Here is a 21,336-nt window from a genome sequence, read left to right on the forward strand (position 1 = left end):
TACTGTTATCAATTGTTCTTGTGTGGTGGTTTCTGTTTTGCCTCAATTGTTCCATCCCCTTAAAAGCGGTACTAAACCCAAAACCAAACATGGAATAATATTGCAGCTTACCAATCATTAGATGTGGTGGCTGCATTCATTTTCTTAAGGCTTTTTCTACCTGGTGATCTGGCCAGTAACACACCACACCTGTATTAGGGTGCCTATTGTCTGCCTGAAGGAGCACCTTTAGACAACAGTATTGTCAGTCTTGGGGGAGGGGAGTGTTGGATGTACTAGCAGATTTATATACACTAACAGATTGAAGCCAAAAATCCAGCTCACGCTATAAATACAGCAATATGTTTTTGTTTTTTGTCCTTTGGGATAAATGTTTTATATAAATAACAGCTGCCCATTGTAAGCACCCTTGCTGGTGTTCAATGGTTTGTCTTCAACATTAACTGCTACATTTGTAGGACCGCTTGTTCTCTTCTGAAAACAAACAAAACTTACTGGCTTGATCACCAGTTGAAAGAAGGCCTGAAAAAAAGAAAACAAATGCAGCCATCACATTTATGAATTGGTAAGCTGCAATATATTTGTTAGTTTAATACTGCTTTGAAGAAAGCTCTGTCTCAAACAACCATACCTGGCTCCCTGTATGTGTGGAAACACCCTAGTTATTATTGATGAATGGATCTCTCTGCCAGGTTTCTGTGCACAGGGCCCTGTAGCTGCTGGTTTCCTAAGAACATCAGGATTTTATTTTACAGGGGAACTCTCAGCTCCCCTGTCACCGCCTTTTTCTTTTTGAAACTTTCTCTCAGCAGCACATTGTACACAGTATGGGCATACCACCTGCAGTAGGCAGTTTAACCCCTTCCCGCTGAGAGTACGCAGATGTGCATACTCGGCTTTCCGGGGGTATACCAGATAATGCCCGCAGCTGCAGGCATTATCCCGCTACTGTTTTTTTAGAGCTGGCGATCGGCTATCCAGTTATAACAACCGATGCGGCTAAAAGCCGCTCGGCTGTTCTACCGGAGGAGCGGGAGGGGACGTCCCCCCCTCCCCCCGCTCTTACCGGGCTTCCCGTTCCAATGTCATGACGTCACTTCCCATTTACTCAGCTGCCCATGGCGCCGGTTTAAAAAAAAAAAAAAAACGCAGTATTCAGAATCGCCGTTTTCGGCGATCTGAATACTTTGAAGTGCAAAGGAGGGATGGGGGGTCTTTTAGACCCCCCCCCATCCCTCCATAAAGAGTACCTGTCACCACCTACACAATTAATAAATATAAAAATAAAGTAAATAAGAACAAAAAAACATTTTTTTAAAGCGCCCCCGCGAGCTTGTGCAGCAAAGAAAATGCATATGTAAACGGTGTTCAAATCACACATGTGAGGTATCGCCGCGATCGTCAGAGCGAGAGCAAGAATTCTAGGACTGGACCTCCTCTGTAACTCTCTAATCTGGTAACGTAAAAAAAATTTAAAGCGTCGCCTATGGAGATTTTTAGGTACCGTAGTTTGTCGCCATTCCACGAGTGTGTGCAATTATAAAGCTTGACATGTTTGGTATCGATTTACTCGGCGTAACATCATCTTTTACACTATACAAAATTGGGGTAACTTTACTGTTTGGTTTTTTAAAATTCATGAAAGTGTCCCTTTTCCCAAAAATTTGCGTTTAAAACACCACTGCACAAATACCGTGTGACATAAAATATTGCAACAATCGCCATTTTTTTCTCTAGATTCTCTGCTAAAAAAAAGTATAATTTTTGGGGGCTCTAAGTAATTTTCTAGCAAAAAGTACGGATTTTAACTTGTAAACACCAAATTTCAAAAATAGGCTTAATCATGAAAGAGATAATCGTGGATTCCCAGTGCCACTCTCTGCATACTATAGCCATCACGTCCATGCTGCTCTCCCAGCAGAGGAAGCAGACTGAGATTAGGAAATGGGGTCCCTTATAATAGTTATTATGCACCTACCTATTGAGACATCAGAATGAAAAAAATGACTTGCAAAGCTTTACATGTTTGATGTATTTTACTGAGTTTAGCTTTAAATCAACCAGTCCTCTTGCTAAAACACGGGATATGTGATCGTTATTGCCATGTGTGCACCAGGTGCTGTAAAACGCTTCTGCAGACAAATTTGAGAAAACAGTACTTTTAGGTTTGTGTTTCCATTCACACAACATACCAAAAAATGATTTCCTTTGTAGATGCCTTTTAGGAAAAGGTTTCATATTGAACTGACCAAATCAAGTTGTAAATATTTTTGTAAAGCTATACTATGGGGAAATGCACCAAATATAAAGTAATTATCGCAATTTGGCTGGAAAATTTAAAATATACTTTAAAAAACAGTCTACGTTGTCGCACTATTTCATATTCTACCTTACTGGGTGCATTTACCGGTTGGATATGACATTTACACACTACAGCTGAAAGTCTTTGTTCAAATTTTTGGTTCAATTACTGTTTTATTTGCAGTATTTAACAAATTGTTTAAAATATTTATTTCACTACATATATTCATTTAATCATGACAGTAATGACTAGCCTAAACATGTCCTTTCTGAGCAGTGGCACTGCTGAATAATGTAAAAATCAAGCTGGAATCTTTCAATTAGATGCTAAAGCAGATTTTAGTATTAAGAAAAATAATTGTAGCACTTGCATGTTCTTCAATAAGAGGTTACTTTGATATACAGTTGATGTGATTTGGTAAATATCTGTTTAAAGTGACCCTTCCTGTCACTCATGCAGGTCAAAGAAAAAGGTTCAACTTCTCCCCCTGCAGTAATGATTAAGCACATTTCTGTTGTGTGAAACGCGTCTACCTTGACCACTGCTGGTATCCTCTGGTGTCATTTTGGATATTTTGATATTCCAATAAACGTTACTTGGAGCCTACGTGAGGTGCAGCCATTTCTTATTTTGATGATTTACCACGGAGCTGACTCTGGGCTAGCACTCAGGTGTGTGTATCAGTTACACCTGGAGCGGTTTTCGAGTTCTTTTCACTTCCACTTCTCCCCAGCAGTCCATACTTAACTTTTCTCACTACATCCTTGAACGCCGGCCAACATCGGCCGGTTCAATAAAATCCAGCGGACCTTTGGCCCATGTGTATGCCAGCTGCTCTGACAGAAGGCTGCTGGCTCCTGAGCAACGCTGGCTCGCAGTCAATGGCTGGACACAACAGCTCAGCATTGGGGTGGGGGTCCCTGTACTAATGTTGGATCGTTAGTACAGCTGCTCCAACCGGAGCTGACAGTTTTTTTCCCATTCAACCCAGTAGGTTAAACTAAAAAAAAAAAAAAAAAAACAAGTGTATCCAGGATTTACTGGCTGCAGGGACCAGTGAAAGTAAGCCCCATGTAAGCTCCAAACCAGCTTGCTGAATCTTAACCAGAGCTATGGGTGTCTTTCCCAGCCCAATGTAGCAGTGGTCTATGCTCAACCCCACCCAGATTTCTCAGTAATTTTGCTTGCAGCTGCATGGAATTGTGCAGGGAATGGATTGAATTGATCTTTTTCAAGGAAAGGCCCTGACTTATGACATTCTTTTTCCCATGTTTATGACTCTGAATTGATTCAGTAAACTCGCTCTCCTGTAGCCACCTGGATGCATTAAAAATAAACAGTTATAAACAAATGCAAACTTACCCCATGATTAGATCCCAACCTGCATGATAGTGGTCAATGCCTGGGTAAGCCGCTACCATGGGGAAACCCTGCACAGATCTATGTATCTCCAGTGGAATGAAAACTGACTTCCAATGTGGGATTTGCAAGCAATAAATTACAAATAGACTACTGTATGAATTGTCTTTCACCAATTAAAAAAAAAAAAACTACATGCATCAAATTTGAAAAATTTTAGCTGCCTTTCTACTATATCTGATTGCACACTGTAGAAATAGGAAGAGAGCCCATCCCACGCACACCTCACCCAGCCCCAGTGATTAGCAAGTAAATGTAGTTGTGAAGAAACGTGCAGGGCAGAGCTTGTGATGTCACCATGCTTGTTTGAGGCAGGAAGTGTTTGGAGTGGGGACACAGGAAGGGCGTGTTGTGTTACACCTTGAAAACTTTGGAGCACTTTTGGATTGGAGCACATCAGTCATTTTATATGGACTTTCACTTTTATTAATGAATTGTTTTCAATTTCACTTTTATATTGTGTTTGCTAGCACTGTATTTTTATATATATATATATATATATATATTTGTACTTGTTCAAGTGAATAGCGCCTTGTATACAGCAGCTGCACTTGTCATTTTATTTTTCACTTTATTTTGTACACCATCAGCACGGGTATATATATTTAGAATAAATATTTTTTACAGTGTTTGGATAGATTCCCAGAATTTGTATTTGAGCGCTTTTACATTTTTAATAGTGTGAGTGGCTTCCTATCCTTTTCCCTAAACGTCTTTCAGGACAGCCACCTTTGAGAGACTTCGGCTCCTCCCTTCACAGGAAACGCCGCCTTAGCTTCAAGATTTAAGCCCCTCCTGCCCCACTGGGCCATCAGTTTCAGTGTTTCCTCTGACGGGGAGACATCGCTGGGAGCCAGGGCGGATCAACTGGGGAAGTTGAAGCCAGTTTTTACTGCGGGGAGAAGTGCTCCCTATCTATTTTTTCATTGGCGGAGCCCTGGGCCTTAGGGGAGGTACCGTTTGGTCCACCTCTTAGCCACCCCAGCTTCTCCTGAGGGTGGCGAAGAAGCTTTGGGGCCACGCTCTCATTCTGCCCCGGGGGGGGCATCTTAGGTGCACCGTTCCTCCCCGTGTTGTGTGACCAGTGAGGGAGCTTGAATCTGGGATGGAGGGTGTAGTGACATCATGTCCGGTGGGGGCGTGCACTTCTGCCGGGGCCATGGCTTTGGTTCCAGTAGCAGTTTGAGAGAGGGCAAGGCTTTGGTGCAAGCCTGCAAACACTCTGGATGTCAGCAAGTGGCTCAGGAAGGCGGGACCACCACGATCCTCAGCAGGAGATGGCCAGATGGCAGAGGCGGCCCAGACTACTGGTAATACCAGCACCAGCCACTATGGTGAGAGGAACCCTGTGGTGGGTATTCCCTTTCACCTGCACATCTGCGTAGATCCATGGGTGTAGACCACTCTGGTGGTCAAGGGGGTGGGAGGTGGTACTGGGACCTTAGTGGTGTTTGGTCCTAGGGACACTCCTGGTGACACTCTGCTTTGGATTATGGCCTTGCATTTGGTTTTAAAAGTGAGCTGGAGGACTGCCATGCCCAGCATGCCCTTTGTGCAGCCTGAGGAATTGCAGTGCCCAGCATGCCCTTTGTGTAGTGAGCCTGAGGAACTGCAAATGCCCAGCATTCCCTCCTGTTCAGTGAGCCTGAGGAACTGCAATCCCCAGCATACCCCTTTTTCAGTAGGGTTCAGACCCGGACTAGCCCCCTGCCAGCTCAGCAGAGTATTGCACCTGCCTGCCGGTCTTATCCTCTGCTAATAGGGGGGCACTAGTGACAAGCTGAGGAGGAACCAGTTAGCACTTCTTCAGGCTCCCAGGTGGAGTCATAGGGAGAGGGGTTGGATGGTGAGCCCATTAGCCCCTCTCTCGCTACATGCCTTCCCTTGAGGGGGTGGAGGATCTCTAGGGAGACATCTGTACCATCCTGGGAATCCAGGAGAAGCTGTTATTGTTCCATGACCAGATGTATCAGGGCTTGGGGGAACAGAAGTTGTTCCTGGCTCAGGAAGGTCTGGTGGAAGCCATCAACGATTGGCAAGATCTGGGGAGAAAACTTCCTTTCAGGGGCCCTGAAGCCTAGGTTTTCTTTTCATGGAGGACGTCAGTTGGTAGGGTACTCAGACTGGACGCAGCCTTCTATCAGGTTTCCAGGCATACAGACCTTACCTGGGAGAGACCCCATGGACAAGAGGATGCGCACATAGGGGCAGGGATGGAACGGAGACAATCTTGTCGTACTTTCCCATACTCTTGCAGGGGGTGACATATAGTGTGAATGCCTCGTCTGAGTCACTGCATATGTCTACCAGATCCTAAGCCCTAGTCATCTCAGTTAAAGCTTGGCAGTAGGACAGCGCGTCCAAGGCTAAGCTCTGCGGGATTCTCATGGAGGGCTTGTTTTGGTTAGGTCCTGCTCTAGAAACAGTTTAGATTGGACAGCTGATGGGTGAGAGTCCTTTCCTGTCTGGTGTAGTATGGGGAAGCAAGCAAGGAATAAGTCTCACTCTCAAAGAGAATTCAGGGTCCCAAAGACCTACCTTCCAAAGAGGCCTTTGGGTTAGAAAGACGGGGCAAAATGGGGGGGGGTTCGTCCTCCCGAACAGTCCGAAGGAAGATTGGGGGCCTTCCTCCCATAGAGCAGGTGTCCTCCAATCATTTTTTCTAGGGATGGTAAGGAGGGGTCACCGGCTTGATTTTGCAAGCCTACCCTCCCCGGCCGCTCATCACCAGCTTACCAAACTGCACAGAAAAGCGTCAGCCTTACTACCTTCCTTGAAAAATCCTAAACGTTTTATCAACAGTGGCTTAGTGGCTGGCACTCCGGACTAGCAGCACTCAAACCATGGGTTCAGCCTCGGACAGGGTATCGCCTGCTTGGGGCTTGAATAGTAAACAGCAGAGTATCCTAAAAATAGGCAAGGGCCTAGTTACCAATGCCACATCAGTCTGTTGTTTTAAAAGTGGATACTGCTAATCTGGGAGGACATTCATCTCAGTGCCATTCTGCTGTCCCCAGGTAGAGTGGTGGATTCTCCCTGCATGGCTTCCGAGGAGGAATTGCTAATGGCAAGAGCTTCTCGGATGGGGTAGTGGCCCTGCTAAGTAGCAGGAAAAGGGGAACCCGCTCCATCTACCAGACACATTTGCAACAGCTGGTACGCAGAGGGCATTCCCACTCAGGGGCCCCCTTTTTCTACAAATATTTCCATATCAGGTGTTTTCTTTAAGAGGGTAGCCTCAAAGTTTCACAGAGGCCAAGAAGTTATTTTTTCAACTTTAGGTTCAAATCCTGTGGGTGAACATAAGTTGGATGTTAAAAGGTTGTAGCACCTTTGCCAAACTCTACAGGTTGGACCTGTGGATCGCTAAGGATCGGACCTTCGGGGGAAAAAAAGGGGTCCTACAATCGGTGGTCCTACCCTAGGGTTAAGTACTCGTTTATCCTCTCAAAGGTAGCTGTCCTGAAAGACGTTTAGGGAAAATCAGAGTTGCGTACCGGTAACATCTTTTTCCAGGAGTCTTTCAGGAAAGCACCGATACCCACCCGAAAAATGTGTTAAGGAGCAATAAGGAGACTGCCCACTGGCTAAGTGGGTAGCAGTTTCATTTAGCAGCACTGGGGTTGCTGGTTCAATTCCCCAACATGCTAATGGAGTCCCTGACGGGAACAGTCAGGAGGATTAAAAGAGTATGACATGTTCTTGTGTCTCCCCAGCTGGCCGGAGGTACTCTTAGAAGATTGAGGGCCCGGTGGGGTAGGAGGGGCTTAAATCTTGAAGCAAAGGCAGTGTTTCCTGTGAAGGGAGGAGCCGAGGTCATTCAAAGAAGGCTCTCTTGAAAGACTCCTGGAAAAGACATTACTGGTACGTAACTATAATAAAAAAAGCTTTATACGGTTTCCCGCTGTGATAGTTTTCTCTGATTCTCTTTTACTGTATGGTTAATTATTCTGTGGTACTTGATGGGATATTTCATTGTGTGTGGAGATTTGGCGGTGACAAATCTCCATACATTGAGTTCCCCAGAGGCAAAATATTAAAATCCCATGCGATTTTGACAATTTTTATACGAAGAGTCCTGGTGTTCTTCGAGTCCCCTTCATCTCAGATGGTAATGCACAGTGGTGTTGCAAGCGTCCAGATTTCTTCATTTGCACACTTAGGGAATTTGATTTAGACACACCAGGGCTGTTATTTGCATCTTCACTTTATTTTATTTTTCATGTTTAAGGCAGCAGGTGATATTTACCGGTAATTGTTTTAATGTGTGTTATATTATATTTGGTTATTGGCAGCTGAAAGCAGGATAGGCAAGGTGTGCGACAGCCAGGCTCTCTCTTCCTATTTCTACAGCATGCTTTAGGTCTGGAGGAACCTTTCCCCAGCCCAGTGTTTCTCAACTCCAGTCCTCATGGTGCCCCAACAGGTCATGTTTTCAGCCTGTCCATTATTTTGCACAGATGATTGGATCAGTTTCACTACCTTAGTAATTACCACAGCTGTTTTATCTCAGGGAAATCCTGAAAACATGACCTGTTAGGGCGCCTTGAGGACTGGAGTTGAGAAAACCTGCCCCAGCCTACACCCTCAATAGTCAGTTGCATACAATTCAAGGGACCTTTTAAGCCTGAGTAGGGGTTACTAAGCATATATCTAACTACAGTTACAAAAACAGTACTGATAGTCCTAAAGTAAAATCATAATGATGTCAGGGGCTAATGCAATCAAATCCTTCATTACATTTATAGAGTATTCCTTCATGGCTATTAATCTGCTTGTACCATGTGCCAATGCATTGACTAAACAGCTAAATGCATGTAGGGTGAAGTTTGCTCATCTGGTGTCATTCTGGTTTTAGGCTACAATCACACTTGTCTGCATGGCAAATCTCCATATTTTTATTTTATTTTTTTTAAATGTCAAATAGTTTCCACAGTACACTGTCCATCACACCAGTATTGTGGTATGAATGGGGCACATAGAAAACATTTATTTTCTATGTGACTTGCCATTATCCAGTGCATATAATGTGAATGAGATTTTATGGTACTGTTTTTGTGTTTTTTTTTTTTTTTTCTTCTTTAAAAAGCCCATGGCGTGTGAAACGCACTCAAACTTCACCCAGTGCCAAAAAAAAAAAATGTGCACACACATAAAGATTGAAACACAAAAAAAAAAAAAAAAAAAAAGCAACGGGTACACAAGCCCTCTGAAATCAGAGGGCCTTGCCCTGAATTCCCTGGGGCGTTAGGCTTCTGACGGGGATAAGGGTACTTACACTTGGTCCATCTGGCCAAAGCCTGACGGACCCCTTTCTCTGGAGGGACTGCTGACACAGACCCCCCCCCCCCAAGTACGCGGTTGGGCTCCCCCAAAGAGAGACCCCATGAGAGAGGGCAAACCAAGCCAGAAGGCCATGTCCACCCCCTCCCAAGACTTTCAGGGCAGGCCCAAGTACCTGCAACCCTACCAGTCACACAGTGCAAAACCGTGTACAAACAAAAAAATACAAAAAACCTGACACACAAAGGGAAATAAATAAAAAGAAAGTGGGGGAGAAGGAAGTAGAGGAAGAGTGAAAAGCTGGCCATTGTGCAGCATAATGGCCAGGCCCTCCGCCCAGGAATAAAAAAAATTCCTTCGGTCCCAGACAAAAGGCCCGGCCCAGGAGGCAGGTGCAAAAAAAAAAAGCGTGTAATGGTGCAGTGACCGTGGTGCCTTAAAGTGACCCTCACTCACAGTGATCTTCAGGCACCCCTGGACTGTCACTCCAGGGGCACATACACCATAGGCTTTTGTGACCAGCCCTGGCCAACAACCATTCACCCCTATAGAAGCAGCTTGAGATCTGTTAATATTAATATTGCTCTAATATTGCTCTTCTTTGTTCTGGTGGAAGACTCCCATTTTTTTTTTTTTCCCCTTTTGTGTGCGTGCACTAGGGTGGATATGGGAGAGTGGCATAAGCATGTACCAAATCGCTACTGATATCGGATGTGTGTGTTAATCTTACAGCGTTGGCAGCTTTTGCTTAGGAAGAGTGTAGTTTCCTGATTGTTTTAAGATATGATGTATGATCTAAACACTGCCCTCCTTGTATACTGGATAATGTGACAAGACCGCTCCATGAAGATTTACATTTTGGCAAGGCATACTGGGTAGAAAACTACTTAAGTTTTGTCTCTAAACTCTAAAACAGCTGTTATCCGTTCTTGTAGGTAAGTGATGGATGTGCACTCCTAATTGGTCCCTGTTAAAGTAGACAGGGGGGTAGTTTTATTTACTAAAAGGAATGTGTTGGCTATTATGCTGCAGAAGAACAAGTGCCTGGACAGGCTCATTGTAATGTGAACATGATTATGAATGTGGACTGCTTAGTTCAGATCTTTGAACTGAGCCTACTGCTTTGCAGATTGAGCTGTTTGTGTTCCTAAACTATACCCGTAACCTTATGGCTGCCACAGACCTACCCTGGGTAACACTGCTGGTTCTCGGGGAAGACCAAACCTAAGCAGTGTTATGCAGAGCACTCCTGACAGGGGCCTACTAACCTGCCAAAGGTAACGACGTTGAGTGCTGTCTAATAATAAAAGACAGAGCCAAACAAAGCTACACCTTTCTGTGTTTAGTGCTTCTGCTATAGGCCCCAATGCTGAACTGGTATTTGCGCTTTGGCTCGTAATGTTCAGTCCTCTGCTCCAAAATTTTCAGTTATAAATATCCTTAAGTATAATAATGTTTCCTCTCTGATTTGGGTTTCCTGCTTCCCCATGCAGGAACATTTAGTGGAACCTCCGCTTCGTCATCTAGCTGCAGGCTGCCTGATGACAGCCTGACTCTAGCCATAGGATGGCTTATGTTTTTACCAAAAACGGCATAGTAGTATGGATTTATAATCTCAGATTCAGAGTCACTGGATTCAGTCCCACTGTAGACATATCGTTCTGTCATTTGTGGACCTTTCTTTGAGGAGGATGATGATGGTGCAAGAGTGGGAGGTGGTGGAGGAGGGGGAAGTGGTAATGGAATAAGCTTATGTGGCAAGGGGTTTCTTGAGACACTTGAAGTCCTGGTTAAGATAGGGTAAGGACCTAAAGGTCTGAATTCTGACCCACGTGGGAACCATTCAGACTTCATATCTGAATGACTCCAAGATCTTTTAGGATAAGGATCTTGAGAATCTTCCATATTTGTGATATGTGCATCTGTTTGGTTTACCACACTAGCACTACCTTTGCAGCTTGTCCTCGGGTAGACTGGCTGGTGATACTCCTTCAGTCTTCTAGCACTTGGACTGCGATCTGCTGGCTGCCCTGGAAAAAGCTTAGATTGACTAGTAAGCCTCATGATTTCTTCCACTACAGCAGAGGCCTGTGCTGGCAATTGGGTTATTCCATCTGTATAGCAGTATCTATTGGGTAATCCCTTTTTCACATAATGTCTTGTAAAACATGGGTCAGGGCCTGTATCAGTGTAGTAAGTCCTTGGTGATGAAGGCAAAACCTCTCTCATGCTACCTTCAGATGAGCTTTTGCGGTTTTCAGAGAAATGGTTACTTTCCTCATAACAGGACACAGGTCGCCTCTGGATTTGATGAGATGCATTACTTAGTAGATCACTATAACTACAACCAGGAAATGAGGCACTGCTTTTGGACTGTTGCAAAGCTACTGGCTCCATCTCCTCAGCTTTGAAGCGTTCCACCCCTGTACTGAAGAGTACTTCAACAGCAGAGTTCCTTCTGTTCCTGTCCATAAGTGGATCCCACTCCACACTGTTGACACTTCTAGAACACGGTCTGCTTGTGTACACCAGGCGTAGTTCATTAGGCTGGTGGACATAAAAAAAAAAAAAATAAAATAAAAAATGAATGTATTGAGAACGTGGTACATTTTAATGCAAAACTTTAAGTTCTTCTGCTAACCTTTTTATTTTTTCTCTTTTGTGTCTTGTGAGTTGACTACCTTATCTTTGGCACTTCCAGGTGTGGTCTGCACCCTGGTGGCAGCCAAGTGTGAAGATGGAGAAAAACATATCACCAGAAGTGATATCACAAGGTCCACCCACAAGCAGGTGCCAAAGATGAGGTAAACACAATCCAGGAGCAAGGCTTTATAACATCAGATTCCTTGCACCCAGCACTCAAGGCCAGTTTTAGGCCAGCCAAAATCATACAGCAAACAAACAGGTTCACTTTAATGCCCCCTCTCCAGGTTCATACATACTCTCTGTGCTTAATACAAGACCTTCAGCCATGTTGAAACAACCCTATATGTGCTCCAGTTGAAGTCATGCTATGACTGACTTGTTTCAGAAGTAGTATGCTTTAGCAAGGTCGTTATCCTTCCTCAGAGGGGTTTGACTGACAGCAGCAGAAGCCTGTGTCTCCTGCTGCCCTTAGTGTCCTGTGTGTGTGTGTGTGTGTTTTTTTTCTCACCTTATTTCGGGGAATGCATTGTAAAACACCTTTAGACTTTAGAACTACTTTAAAGGAGAAGTTCACCTTTTAACAAAAAATAAAATAAGTGCATATTTCTTTTGCAGGTTGAAAAAACAAAAAAAAAAAAGTGCATTTACTATTTTTGTGTTTTGGGAGCCTGTAAAGCATTTTACCAGTGATCAGCAGATTGCTAGTACCATGCAGAACTCCTGCAGATCTGTCACTGTATCTGTTTCTTCGTACCCTGTACGGGCATGCAGATTTTCACCAACAGGAAGAATGAATGAATGAACTAACACGGCGCTGTTAAGAACTACAAGCTGACAGACTCAGACTGTCGGGACTTGTAGTTTCCCATTCACAGGACAATGAATGACACGGCCTGGGGAGCAGAGCCCTGCACGGCCACATTAGTTTCAAAGAGTGACAGTGTGTGCCCGGAGAAGATGCCCACTCACTGTCACTGAGAAGGGGTATGGCTGCAGCTGCTGGACCATGTTGCACTCTAAATACAGGTGTAAAGTTAAACGTACCTTTTAAGTACGGGTAGGCTACAAAACTGACCATTTTGTTCTTATGTGTTTGGATACGCTTTATAGATGACCTCCAGGCATAGAACCATTAATTAAAATATATTCCGCGGTAGTCTCAAAGGACACAAATCTACATTTTGTTCACTAAACTCCTTTGGAAATCCAGATGTTATCTTGTAAAACTAGCAGAGGCATCATTCTTATGCTTCACATGGCCCATGCAGGGAGCAAAGCTATGGAAGGGAACCAGCAGGTCCTCTCCATTACCTGCTTTCGGAAGAAAACCAAAGGAGGAGGCACATACAGGACCGGTCCTCTGCACAAGGCTAGAATAACAGGTCTTATTACTCCTGCACAGAGGCAAAGTGCATGACTGGTTTTATGCTGCATTACTGTACACATTTGTGAGAAATACTAAAGTTTTTTTGTTGGCCTGATGTCAGCTTTAAAGTTGTGGGAACCTCACAATAAGTCCACCATTGCAAGACAATTTATGACAATGTAAGCCAACTATTTTAATACCTAACAAATATTGCAAGAATTAACTTATGCTCAAGTAGCCAAGAAATTAAACTAAAAATGATCAGAATCAAGAATCGGCGTCCATATCAGTCCTATCGGGTACACCAGGGGGTTAACGCTGTTCCTTCCCGTGCAATTGCAGCAGCAGTAGCAGTTGCCTCAGAGACTGGAAAAACGCTCCAAATTGTGTAAGACAAAATGAACAGAGGGTGCAATCTAAGCGCAGTACTGATCGCATTTAGACTATTGGCAACTTACAAAATGTTAGGAGAAGCACATATTACATCAACTCTGAACTAACAGGGCTGTCATTTAGGCCTAGTTCACACCTATGCAGGTTGCAGTGGCATATTCATGGTGCATTTTGCGTTTTTTAAAAAAAGGTTTTGATCCATTGAAGTCTGGAACCAAAACTCAGAAAAAAGTCCATAGCCCTTTCCATAAAATGCACAGATGTGAACTACATCCATAGAAAGCCATGTTAAATGGACTGTAGTGTGTGAACCAAGCCTTAAGAATTCATCTTGCTTGCCAGGACAGCAGGGAGACCACCATCCTCCCGTGTCTCGGTGAATACAGCATACTGAGAGCAGCCTGGTTGGCTCAGAGTTGTGCTTCTCCTTCTGTCATTTTGAAAATTGCCGGTTGTGCGCTTAGATTGCGTCCTCACTAATGTCTGATTTCCTGCCTAGTCTGGCTATAACAAAAGCTCAAGCTTTAGCATATAGTTTACATTCTACCTGCTTTGCCACTTCAGAAAGGAGGTCAGGAGAGGATCTACACTGTCTGTCATGAAGATTTGCTTTTAAGTGTTTCCTGGAATGACATAAGAAAATCATTAAGTGTTGAGGAGCAGTTAGTCTGTATCAGGTGTTAGAGACAAATGCTTACCTTTCAAAAGGGAGATTCTTAGCTTTTCCTTTAGTCCAGGAATCAAACAGTTGTTTTTGGGTTCTTCCACTAAAAAAAAATCAAATTTTTATAAATAAGAATGAAATGTTATTCCATACAAAACAGATATTTTAATATCGGATGTTCAGTTTTGTGTTTGATCACTTCCCAACTTTGTACTGTGAAAGTTCCTAGCTCTGCCTACCCGCTGCAGCTTTACAAGAGACTGAATTTAAAGGCCATTTCTAAATGCATTTAAATGTATGTAATTTTCTTTTCAACGTGATCATTCAAACTAAGCACTTACATGCCCTCAGGTGCAGTCAGGTTAGCTGCATTTTGAGACACTACTCCAGGACTGTGCCTCCAGGATCTGATTGCATGTAGTTGCATCTAAACATTTCTAATCGCACCTAAATGTGGCTAATCCCACTCTAAAGCACATCTAAATGTAGAAGAAAGTCATGTTGGAAGATTAAAAAGTTTATACTTCCCAGATAATTTTTCCAGCAGCTGCCCCTTGAGCCCAGGCTACCCGGGAACGTCTGGAGCAGGGCTGGTGCAAGGATGAGTGGAGGTAATCTGACACTGACTGCTTCCAGTGCCCTGCTACAGAGAGCACATGAGGTGTCTCCTGCCTCAGTGTTGTCAGGCTGCCAAAGTTAAGTGCAGCCCGACTCCTCTGCACTGCCTGTTATGCTATCCCTACTCCAGACTCTGCCTTCTCACTTCCATCTGGTTTGCTGCTGTTCCTATCTTGTCCTGCGGGTGGAGATGCTGGTCGGGCTGCTAAAGAATTCTCTCCTCTCTTGTGATGTTCTGCAGAGCTGGGAGAGGGAAGACAGGTGTGATGTTCTGCAGAGCTGATAGAGGGGAGACAGGTGATGTTCTGCAGAGCTGGGGAGATAGGTGTGATGGTCTGCAAAGCTGGGAGAGGGGAGACAGGTATGATGGTCTGCAGGGCAGGGAGAGAGGAGACAGCTGTGACGGTCTGCAGGGCAGGGAGAGAGGAGACAGGTATGATGGTTTGCAGAGCTGGGAGAAGGGAAAATAAGTGTGATATTATGCAGGGCTGGAGACAGGTGTGAAAAAAGTAGTGAACCCGCGCAGTGGAGATGGTGAAGATGTGATTGCAAACAATTTGGAACTGCTGCCACCCAACATGCAGTCACCATAAATGGGGACAGCTAGATTGATTAATTTAATAGAAGGGTATGGCGCTGTTCCTCTATCAAACTTGTGATTTCCTATATATGTGTTATATAATTCATAAAATAAAATGAAAACATGAAAAAATCTGAAAAAATCAAAAACCATGCATAGTGCTGCTGTATATTTCATATGTGTCAAGTAGCACCTTGTGTATGGATGTGCATACCAGTGTGGAAGAAGTGGTGAAGGGGGGGGGGGGGGGGGGGGTGGTTAAAAGACAAAAGTAAATGGAAATAATCCACTGTATGTCCAAAATCAGACTATTAAAAATTGCACTCGTGCAGCCAAAATTATATAAAAGTCCTTATTTGCACAATAAATTGGTACATGTGATGTTCGTGTTTATAATCCTTCTGCTGATAAAATCCCGTGCTCTAAATGTGCAGCCACTCACCAGCTCACTTCACCCCAGTTGGGGTATCAGGCAGTCACAGTCTAAGCCACTGTGCGGCAATCTCTGGCATCGGACGTCTACGGGAGCGTCATCGGACGTCTACCCGCTCCCATAGACGTCCAAAGACGAAACGCGTAGGGCGTGGCCTAATCTGTGCTTCCCAAACAACTCTGAACAGCTGATGGTTAACCGAGAATTTTGTCTTTTTTTGCCTGCTACATGCTTTTAAATTGTGAGTACCTCTCTACTTGTTTTAAATAAACTTTTTTAAACGATCTTACACTATGGGCACCCTTTCTCTTTTTATATGACATACTGCGATCCTGAGACTGCCAGAGATTGCCGCACAGTGGCTTAGACTGTGACTGCCTGATACCCCAACAGGGGTGAAGTGAGCTGGTGAGTGGCTGCACATTTAGAGCATGGGATTTTATCAGCAGAAGGATTATAAACACGAACATCACATGTACCAATTTATTGTGCAAATAACGACTTTTATATAATTTTGGCTGCACGAGTGCACTTTATTAGACTGATTTTGGACATACAGTGGATTATTTCCATTTACTTTTGTCTTTCAACCACCCCCCCCTCCCCTTTCCCTCTTCCCTCCCCCCCTCCCCACCCTTCACCACTTCTTCCACACTGGTATGCACATCCATACACAAGGTGCTACTTGACACATATGAAATATACAGCAGCACTATGCATGGTTTTTGATTTTTTCAGATTTTTTCATGTTTTCATTTTATTTTATGAATTATATAACACATATATAGGAAATCACAAGTTTGATAGTGGAGACAGGTGTGATGGTCTGCAGAGCTGGGAGAGGTGAGACGGGTGTGATGTTCTGCAGGGCAGAAGACAGCGAACAGTAATGTGCTGTAACCTCTAGCAACCAATCGCTGAGCGGTAATGATAGGCAGTAACCTCTATCAACCAATGGGTGAGCAGTAATGATGTACAGTTATGTCTAGCAACCAATCAGTGAGTGTGAACCAGTTCTTTGTTTACATTATTAAAGGTTTTTTTTTTTTAGATAAGTATGTGTGTGCTTTTTTTTGTTTTTTTGTAGCTACTGTAAGTCTGTCTATGTGCAATGGGATTTTGTGGTGGAGAGCAAAATTGCATGTAAGAAAATATCTGCCTTGGGTCCAATCAATATTAAAGAAGACCCTGCCTACAATTTGCAGATCTGGATGTTTATTTGACACAATTTTTATTTATTTTACTTCACATAAATGAGGAACTTTTTAAGTTTTAACCAAAAATCACAGAATCTCACAAAATCCCCTCTAATGTCTGCCTGCTCTACCCCTGAGCCCCCTCTTGGGCACTGAAGGTAATGAGGAGTCTGGGACACTTTCAGCATCAGTGTCTATTTTCAGCACTGGAAGTCATTGATAAAAACAGCGACCATTATACTTATGCTTTGGTAAACCAAGCCTGGGTATGATCTTAATTGTATGGTTACATTGATCCAGTGTAAGCATGCATATCTCATACCTATAGGCTGGTATGTAGGCTATAGGCTGGTATGTAGTAGCAGTTGAGCTATTAGTGACTGCCACCATCTTCCAGATCCTATGCCAAGCAGCTGCCCCACTGCTTGCTGAGCACAGGGGGCTCATTCTGCAATGCCACCATTCAAGGGAATGCCTTGTATTAATTTCAATTAAAAGAACAGAGCAGTCTCTTATTGGAAAAGGTAGAGATTGTGAAGAAAATGAAATGCTTTTAAATGTAGCCTAACAAAGTATTTGGCCTTTGGAGTACACACCCCAGCCACAAGCCCCGCTCCCACGGCAATTTATGTGGAAATAAACCAGCCGAGCTTGGGTAAAGTTTTTTTTTTAAGTTGGAGATGATGTTGTTGCTGTCCCTCCTAGACCTCCTCCAGTCAAAGAACGCTTTGTATTCATTGAAAAAATACATTGCATTCATGAATAGCAGCATTATGGGTGGAACTGCATATAGATGTGCGTAGTTCAAAGTTAATCATTGGAGTTTGTTATAGACCACCCAATGTTAATGAGGAGGTGGAGACTCAGCTCCTTGCACAGATTGAAAGGGCTGCAAGGGCTGGGACGGTGATAATAATGGATTTTAACTACCCAGAAATTGACTGGAGTAATGGCACTGCTGGGAAAGTTAAAGGGCAAAAATTTATAAACCTATTACAGGACAATTTTATGGTCCAGTTTATTGAGGCCCCAACAAGCAATGATGATGTGTTGGACCTGGTAATCTCTAACCATGCAGAGCTTATTGCTAATGTTCATATAAAGCAGAGATGCAATTAGCGGACCTCCAGTTGTTGCAAAACTACATGTCCCATCATGCCTCTGCCTCTGGGTGTCATGCTTTAGGCTGTCAGTCTTGCTATGCCTCATGGGACTTGTAGTTCTGCAACAGCTGGAGGTCCGCTAATTGCATATCCTTGATATAAAGGAACATCTGGGTAGCAGTGACCATAACATGATTTAATTTGATGTTAGCTGTAAGCAAAAAACACTTGACTTCAAGAGAGCAAATTTTCCAAGGATGAGGGCTGCTCTCGAGGACTTGGACTGGGAAGGAATATTGGCATCAATGGGCACAGAACAGAAATGGTAATTCTTCAAAGTGACTGTTTGTGAACTCACTGCAAAGTATATTCCCATGGGCAATACGTTTAAAAGGCTAAAAATATGTGGCTCATGGCCAAAGTTAAAAAAAGCTATAAACAATAAGAAAAGAGCTTTTAAAAAATATAAAAATAAAGGAACACTAGTGTCGTTTAACCACTTCAATACCAGGCACTTATGCACCTTCCCACCCAGACCAATTTTCAGCTTTCAGCGCTCTCACACTTTGACAATTACTCAGTCATGCTACACTGTATCCAAACAAAATGTTTATAATTTTCTTCTTACAAATAGAGCTTTCTTTTGGTGGTATTTAATCACCACTAGGTTTTTTATTTTTTGCAATATAAGCGAAAAAACAGTGAACATTTTGAAAAAAAATAAACTTTTTTTTAGTTTCTATTGTAAAATTTTGCAAATAAGTAATTTTTCTTCATAAATTTGTGGCAAAATTTATATTACTACATATCTTTGGTAAAAATAACCCAAATTAGTGTATATTATTTGGTCTTTGTGAAAGTTATAGTCTACAAACTATGGTGCCAATCACTGAAAATTGATCACATCTGATGTACTGAAGGCCTATCTCATTTCTTGAGACACTAACAAGCCAGGAAAGTACAAATACCCCCCAAATGACCCCTTTTTGGAAAGTAGACAGTCCAAGGTATTTACTAAGAGGCATGGTGAGTTTTTGAAGTTGTAATTTTTTCCCACAATTCTTGGGAAAATTAAGATTATTATTTTTTTTTTTTTACACAAACTGGTCATATTAACAGGTTATTTCTCTCACAGCATAGGCATAATTGCAACTACACCCCAAAATACATTCTGCTACTCCTCCTGAGTATAGCAATACCACATGTGTGAGACTTTTACACAGCCTGGCCGCATACAAAGGCCCAACATTGAAGTAACACGTTCACGCGTTCTACAAGCATAAATTGCACTTATCCTTTCTCAGCACATCACCCATAGTTATTACCTCATGTATCCCTTGACCTTCCCTCTTAGATTGTAAGCTCTAAGGAGCAGGGCCCTCTGATTCCTACTGTATCAAATTGTATTGTATTTGTACTGTTTACCCTCAAGTTGTAAAGCGCTACGTAAACTGTTGGCGCTATATAAATACTGTATAATAATAATAATAATCCTTTTTCAACCACCTATTACACTTTTGAAGGCCCTGGAGCACGAGGACGATGAAATTATTCACAAAATGACCCCATTTTGGAAAGCACACACGCCAACGTATAATCTATGAGGCATAATGAGTCTTTTGAATGGTTCATTTTTTTTTTCCAGAAGGTTTTGGAAAATGTGAAAAAAAATTAAAATGCATTTTTTTTTTTTTTACACAAAGTTGTCAATTTATAAGATATTTCTAACACATAGCATGTACATAGCAAAAATGACACCCCAACATTTTCTGACGACCGATCACATTTTTGAAGGCCTTTCATATTTCTAACACATAGCAGGTACATACCAAATAACAAAAGATTACCTGTGGTTTTAGAAGTGCAGTGGTCCACAGAGGAGAGCATTGGTCCAGGCAGCAGGCAGGAATGAGGTCAGCAAAAGCAATCATCCAGGCAGCAAGCAGGAATACTGTCCATAGTTCGTACAGGCAGAGATACCGTCAGCACAGCCAAAGAACAGGTCCAGGTAGCAGGCAGAGGTGTCCCGGCAGAAATACTGTCCAAAGTCAGTAGAGGCAGCAGTCAGATATATGGTCCTTCCAAAGTATTGGTCCAAACAGCAGGAAGAAACGTGGTACATAATGTCATGGGTCATTACAGGCAGCAATATGGTCAGCACAGCCAAAGTATTGGTCCAGGCAGCAGGAAGGACCATCAAGCTTGGGGACAGGGGTAGAGGCTTCTCCCACCCAAATTGCTTTGAAGCCTCCGGGCAACCAGACCCTTTTTTGGGAGCACAGAAAACGAAAAACTGGTTTTCTCTACTCAGAACGCTATTCTGAAGCCCCTCACATATGTGAGACCCCTGTGTACTAAAGTAGATGGGCAAAAGATCAGTCCAAGTGGCAGACAAAAACATAGTCGATTAACAAGCCAAGGTCGGTGCACGTGGAAGTCAGAAACGTTATTTAAATCTGCAGGCAGAGGCATCGTCGGTAAACAGACTGAGGTTGGTGCACGTGGAAGTCAGAAACGTGGTTTAAATCGGCAAGCAAAGACATCGTCGGTAAACAGGCCAGGGTCAGTTAATTAACATGGTAGCAGGGAAATGGCAGTCTGGTAATAATAAAGGGAACTAATATTGGATGGATGTATAATCATTTTTGAAGCAATCTCCAATGCACAGGCCAGGTTGGGAGAGACATTGGGGACAATAATAGCTGGTATCTCTTCTTACTCTTTCTCTGCTGCATACACGGGAGACAAAGCACTGTCAGTAAACTAAGGAACTTCCAATAGTTTTTACCTTGCTACTGGGCCCCCATATCACGGAGCTCTCCAGACCCGCTTTCACATGGCTGTAAAAACAGGGGATATGTCAGCTATGTCAGCTCCCAGACAATTTTCCCACTGGTTCCAATATATGTGGGGCAGTCATGGGGCTGGAGCTGGAAGTCTTTGCCTTTGTAGATCTGGAATGTGAAGACGTATCCAATGGCTCTATCACATAATTTATTTAACTTCAGCCCATACCTGGCTCTCTTGTTTGGTATATACTGCTTGAAATGCAGTCGGCCAGTGAAATGTATGAGGGACTCGTCCGCACAAATTTTTTGGTCTGGGATGAAAACTTCTCTAAATCGCTGGGAAAGGGAATTGATTAGGGGGCGTATCTTGTACAATTTGTCATGGTTGGGTTGATCTCGGGGAGGGCACTGTGAGTTTTCATTGAAGTGAAGAAAATGCATAATCATGTCGTATCTTGTCCTGGATATTACAGCAGAATATATGGGCATGTGTTGGATGGGGTTGGTGGACCAATATGCATGGACTTCGTTGTTTTTTGTAAGC

The 21,336-nt window shown here is 43.2% G+C and overlaps 1 protein-coding gene across 3 annotated transcripts in view; it reads right to left on the reverse strand.

The window, feature by feature from the left end:
- Nucleotides 1-1,940: 1,940 nt before the first annotated feature.
- The window catches only part of FRMD7 (FERM domain containing 7), a 103,511-nt gene continuing 84,115 nt past the window's right edge, over nt 1,941-21,336 (reverse strand). For all 3 annotated transcript variants that reach the window (XM_073599165.1, XM_073599164.1, XM_073599166.1), the window contains 3 exons: nt 14,108-14,176; nt 13,957-14,032; nt 1,941-11,551 (listed from right to left, as the gene is read on the reverse strand). In XM_073599165.1, the coding sequence (XP_073455266.1) occupies nt 10,445-11,551; nt 13,957-14,032; nt 14,108-14,176 (1,252 nt within the window). In that variant the 3' untranslated portion in view covers nt 1,941-10,444. The remainder of the gene's footprint in view (nt 11,552-13,956; nt 14,033-14,107; nt 14,177-21,336) is intronic.

The sequence above is a fragment of the Aquarana catesbeiana genome, linkage group LG09 (genome assembly GCF_042186555.1).
Source record: "Aquarana catesbeiana isolate 2022-GZ linkage group LG09, ASM4218655v1, whole genome shotgun sequence".
NCBI lineage: Eukaryota > Metazoa > Chordata > Amphibia > Anura > Ranidae > Aquarana > Aquarana catesbeiana.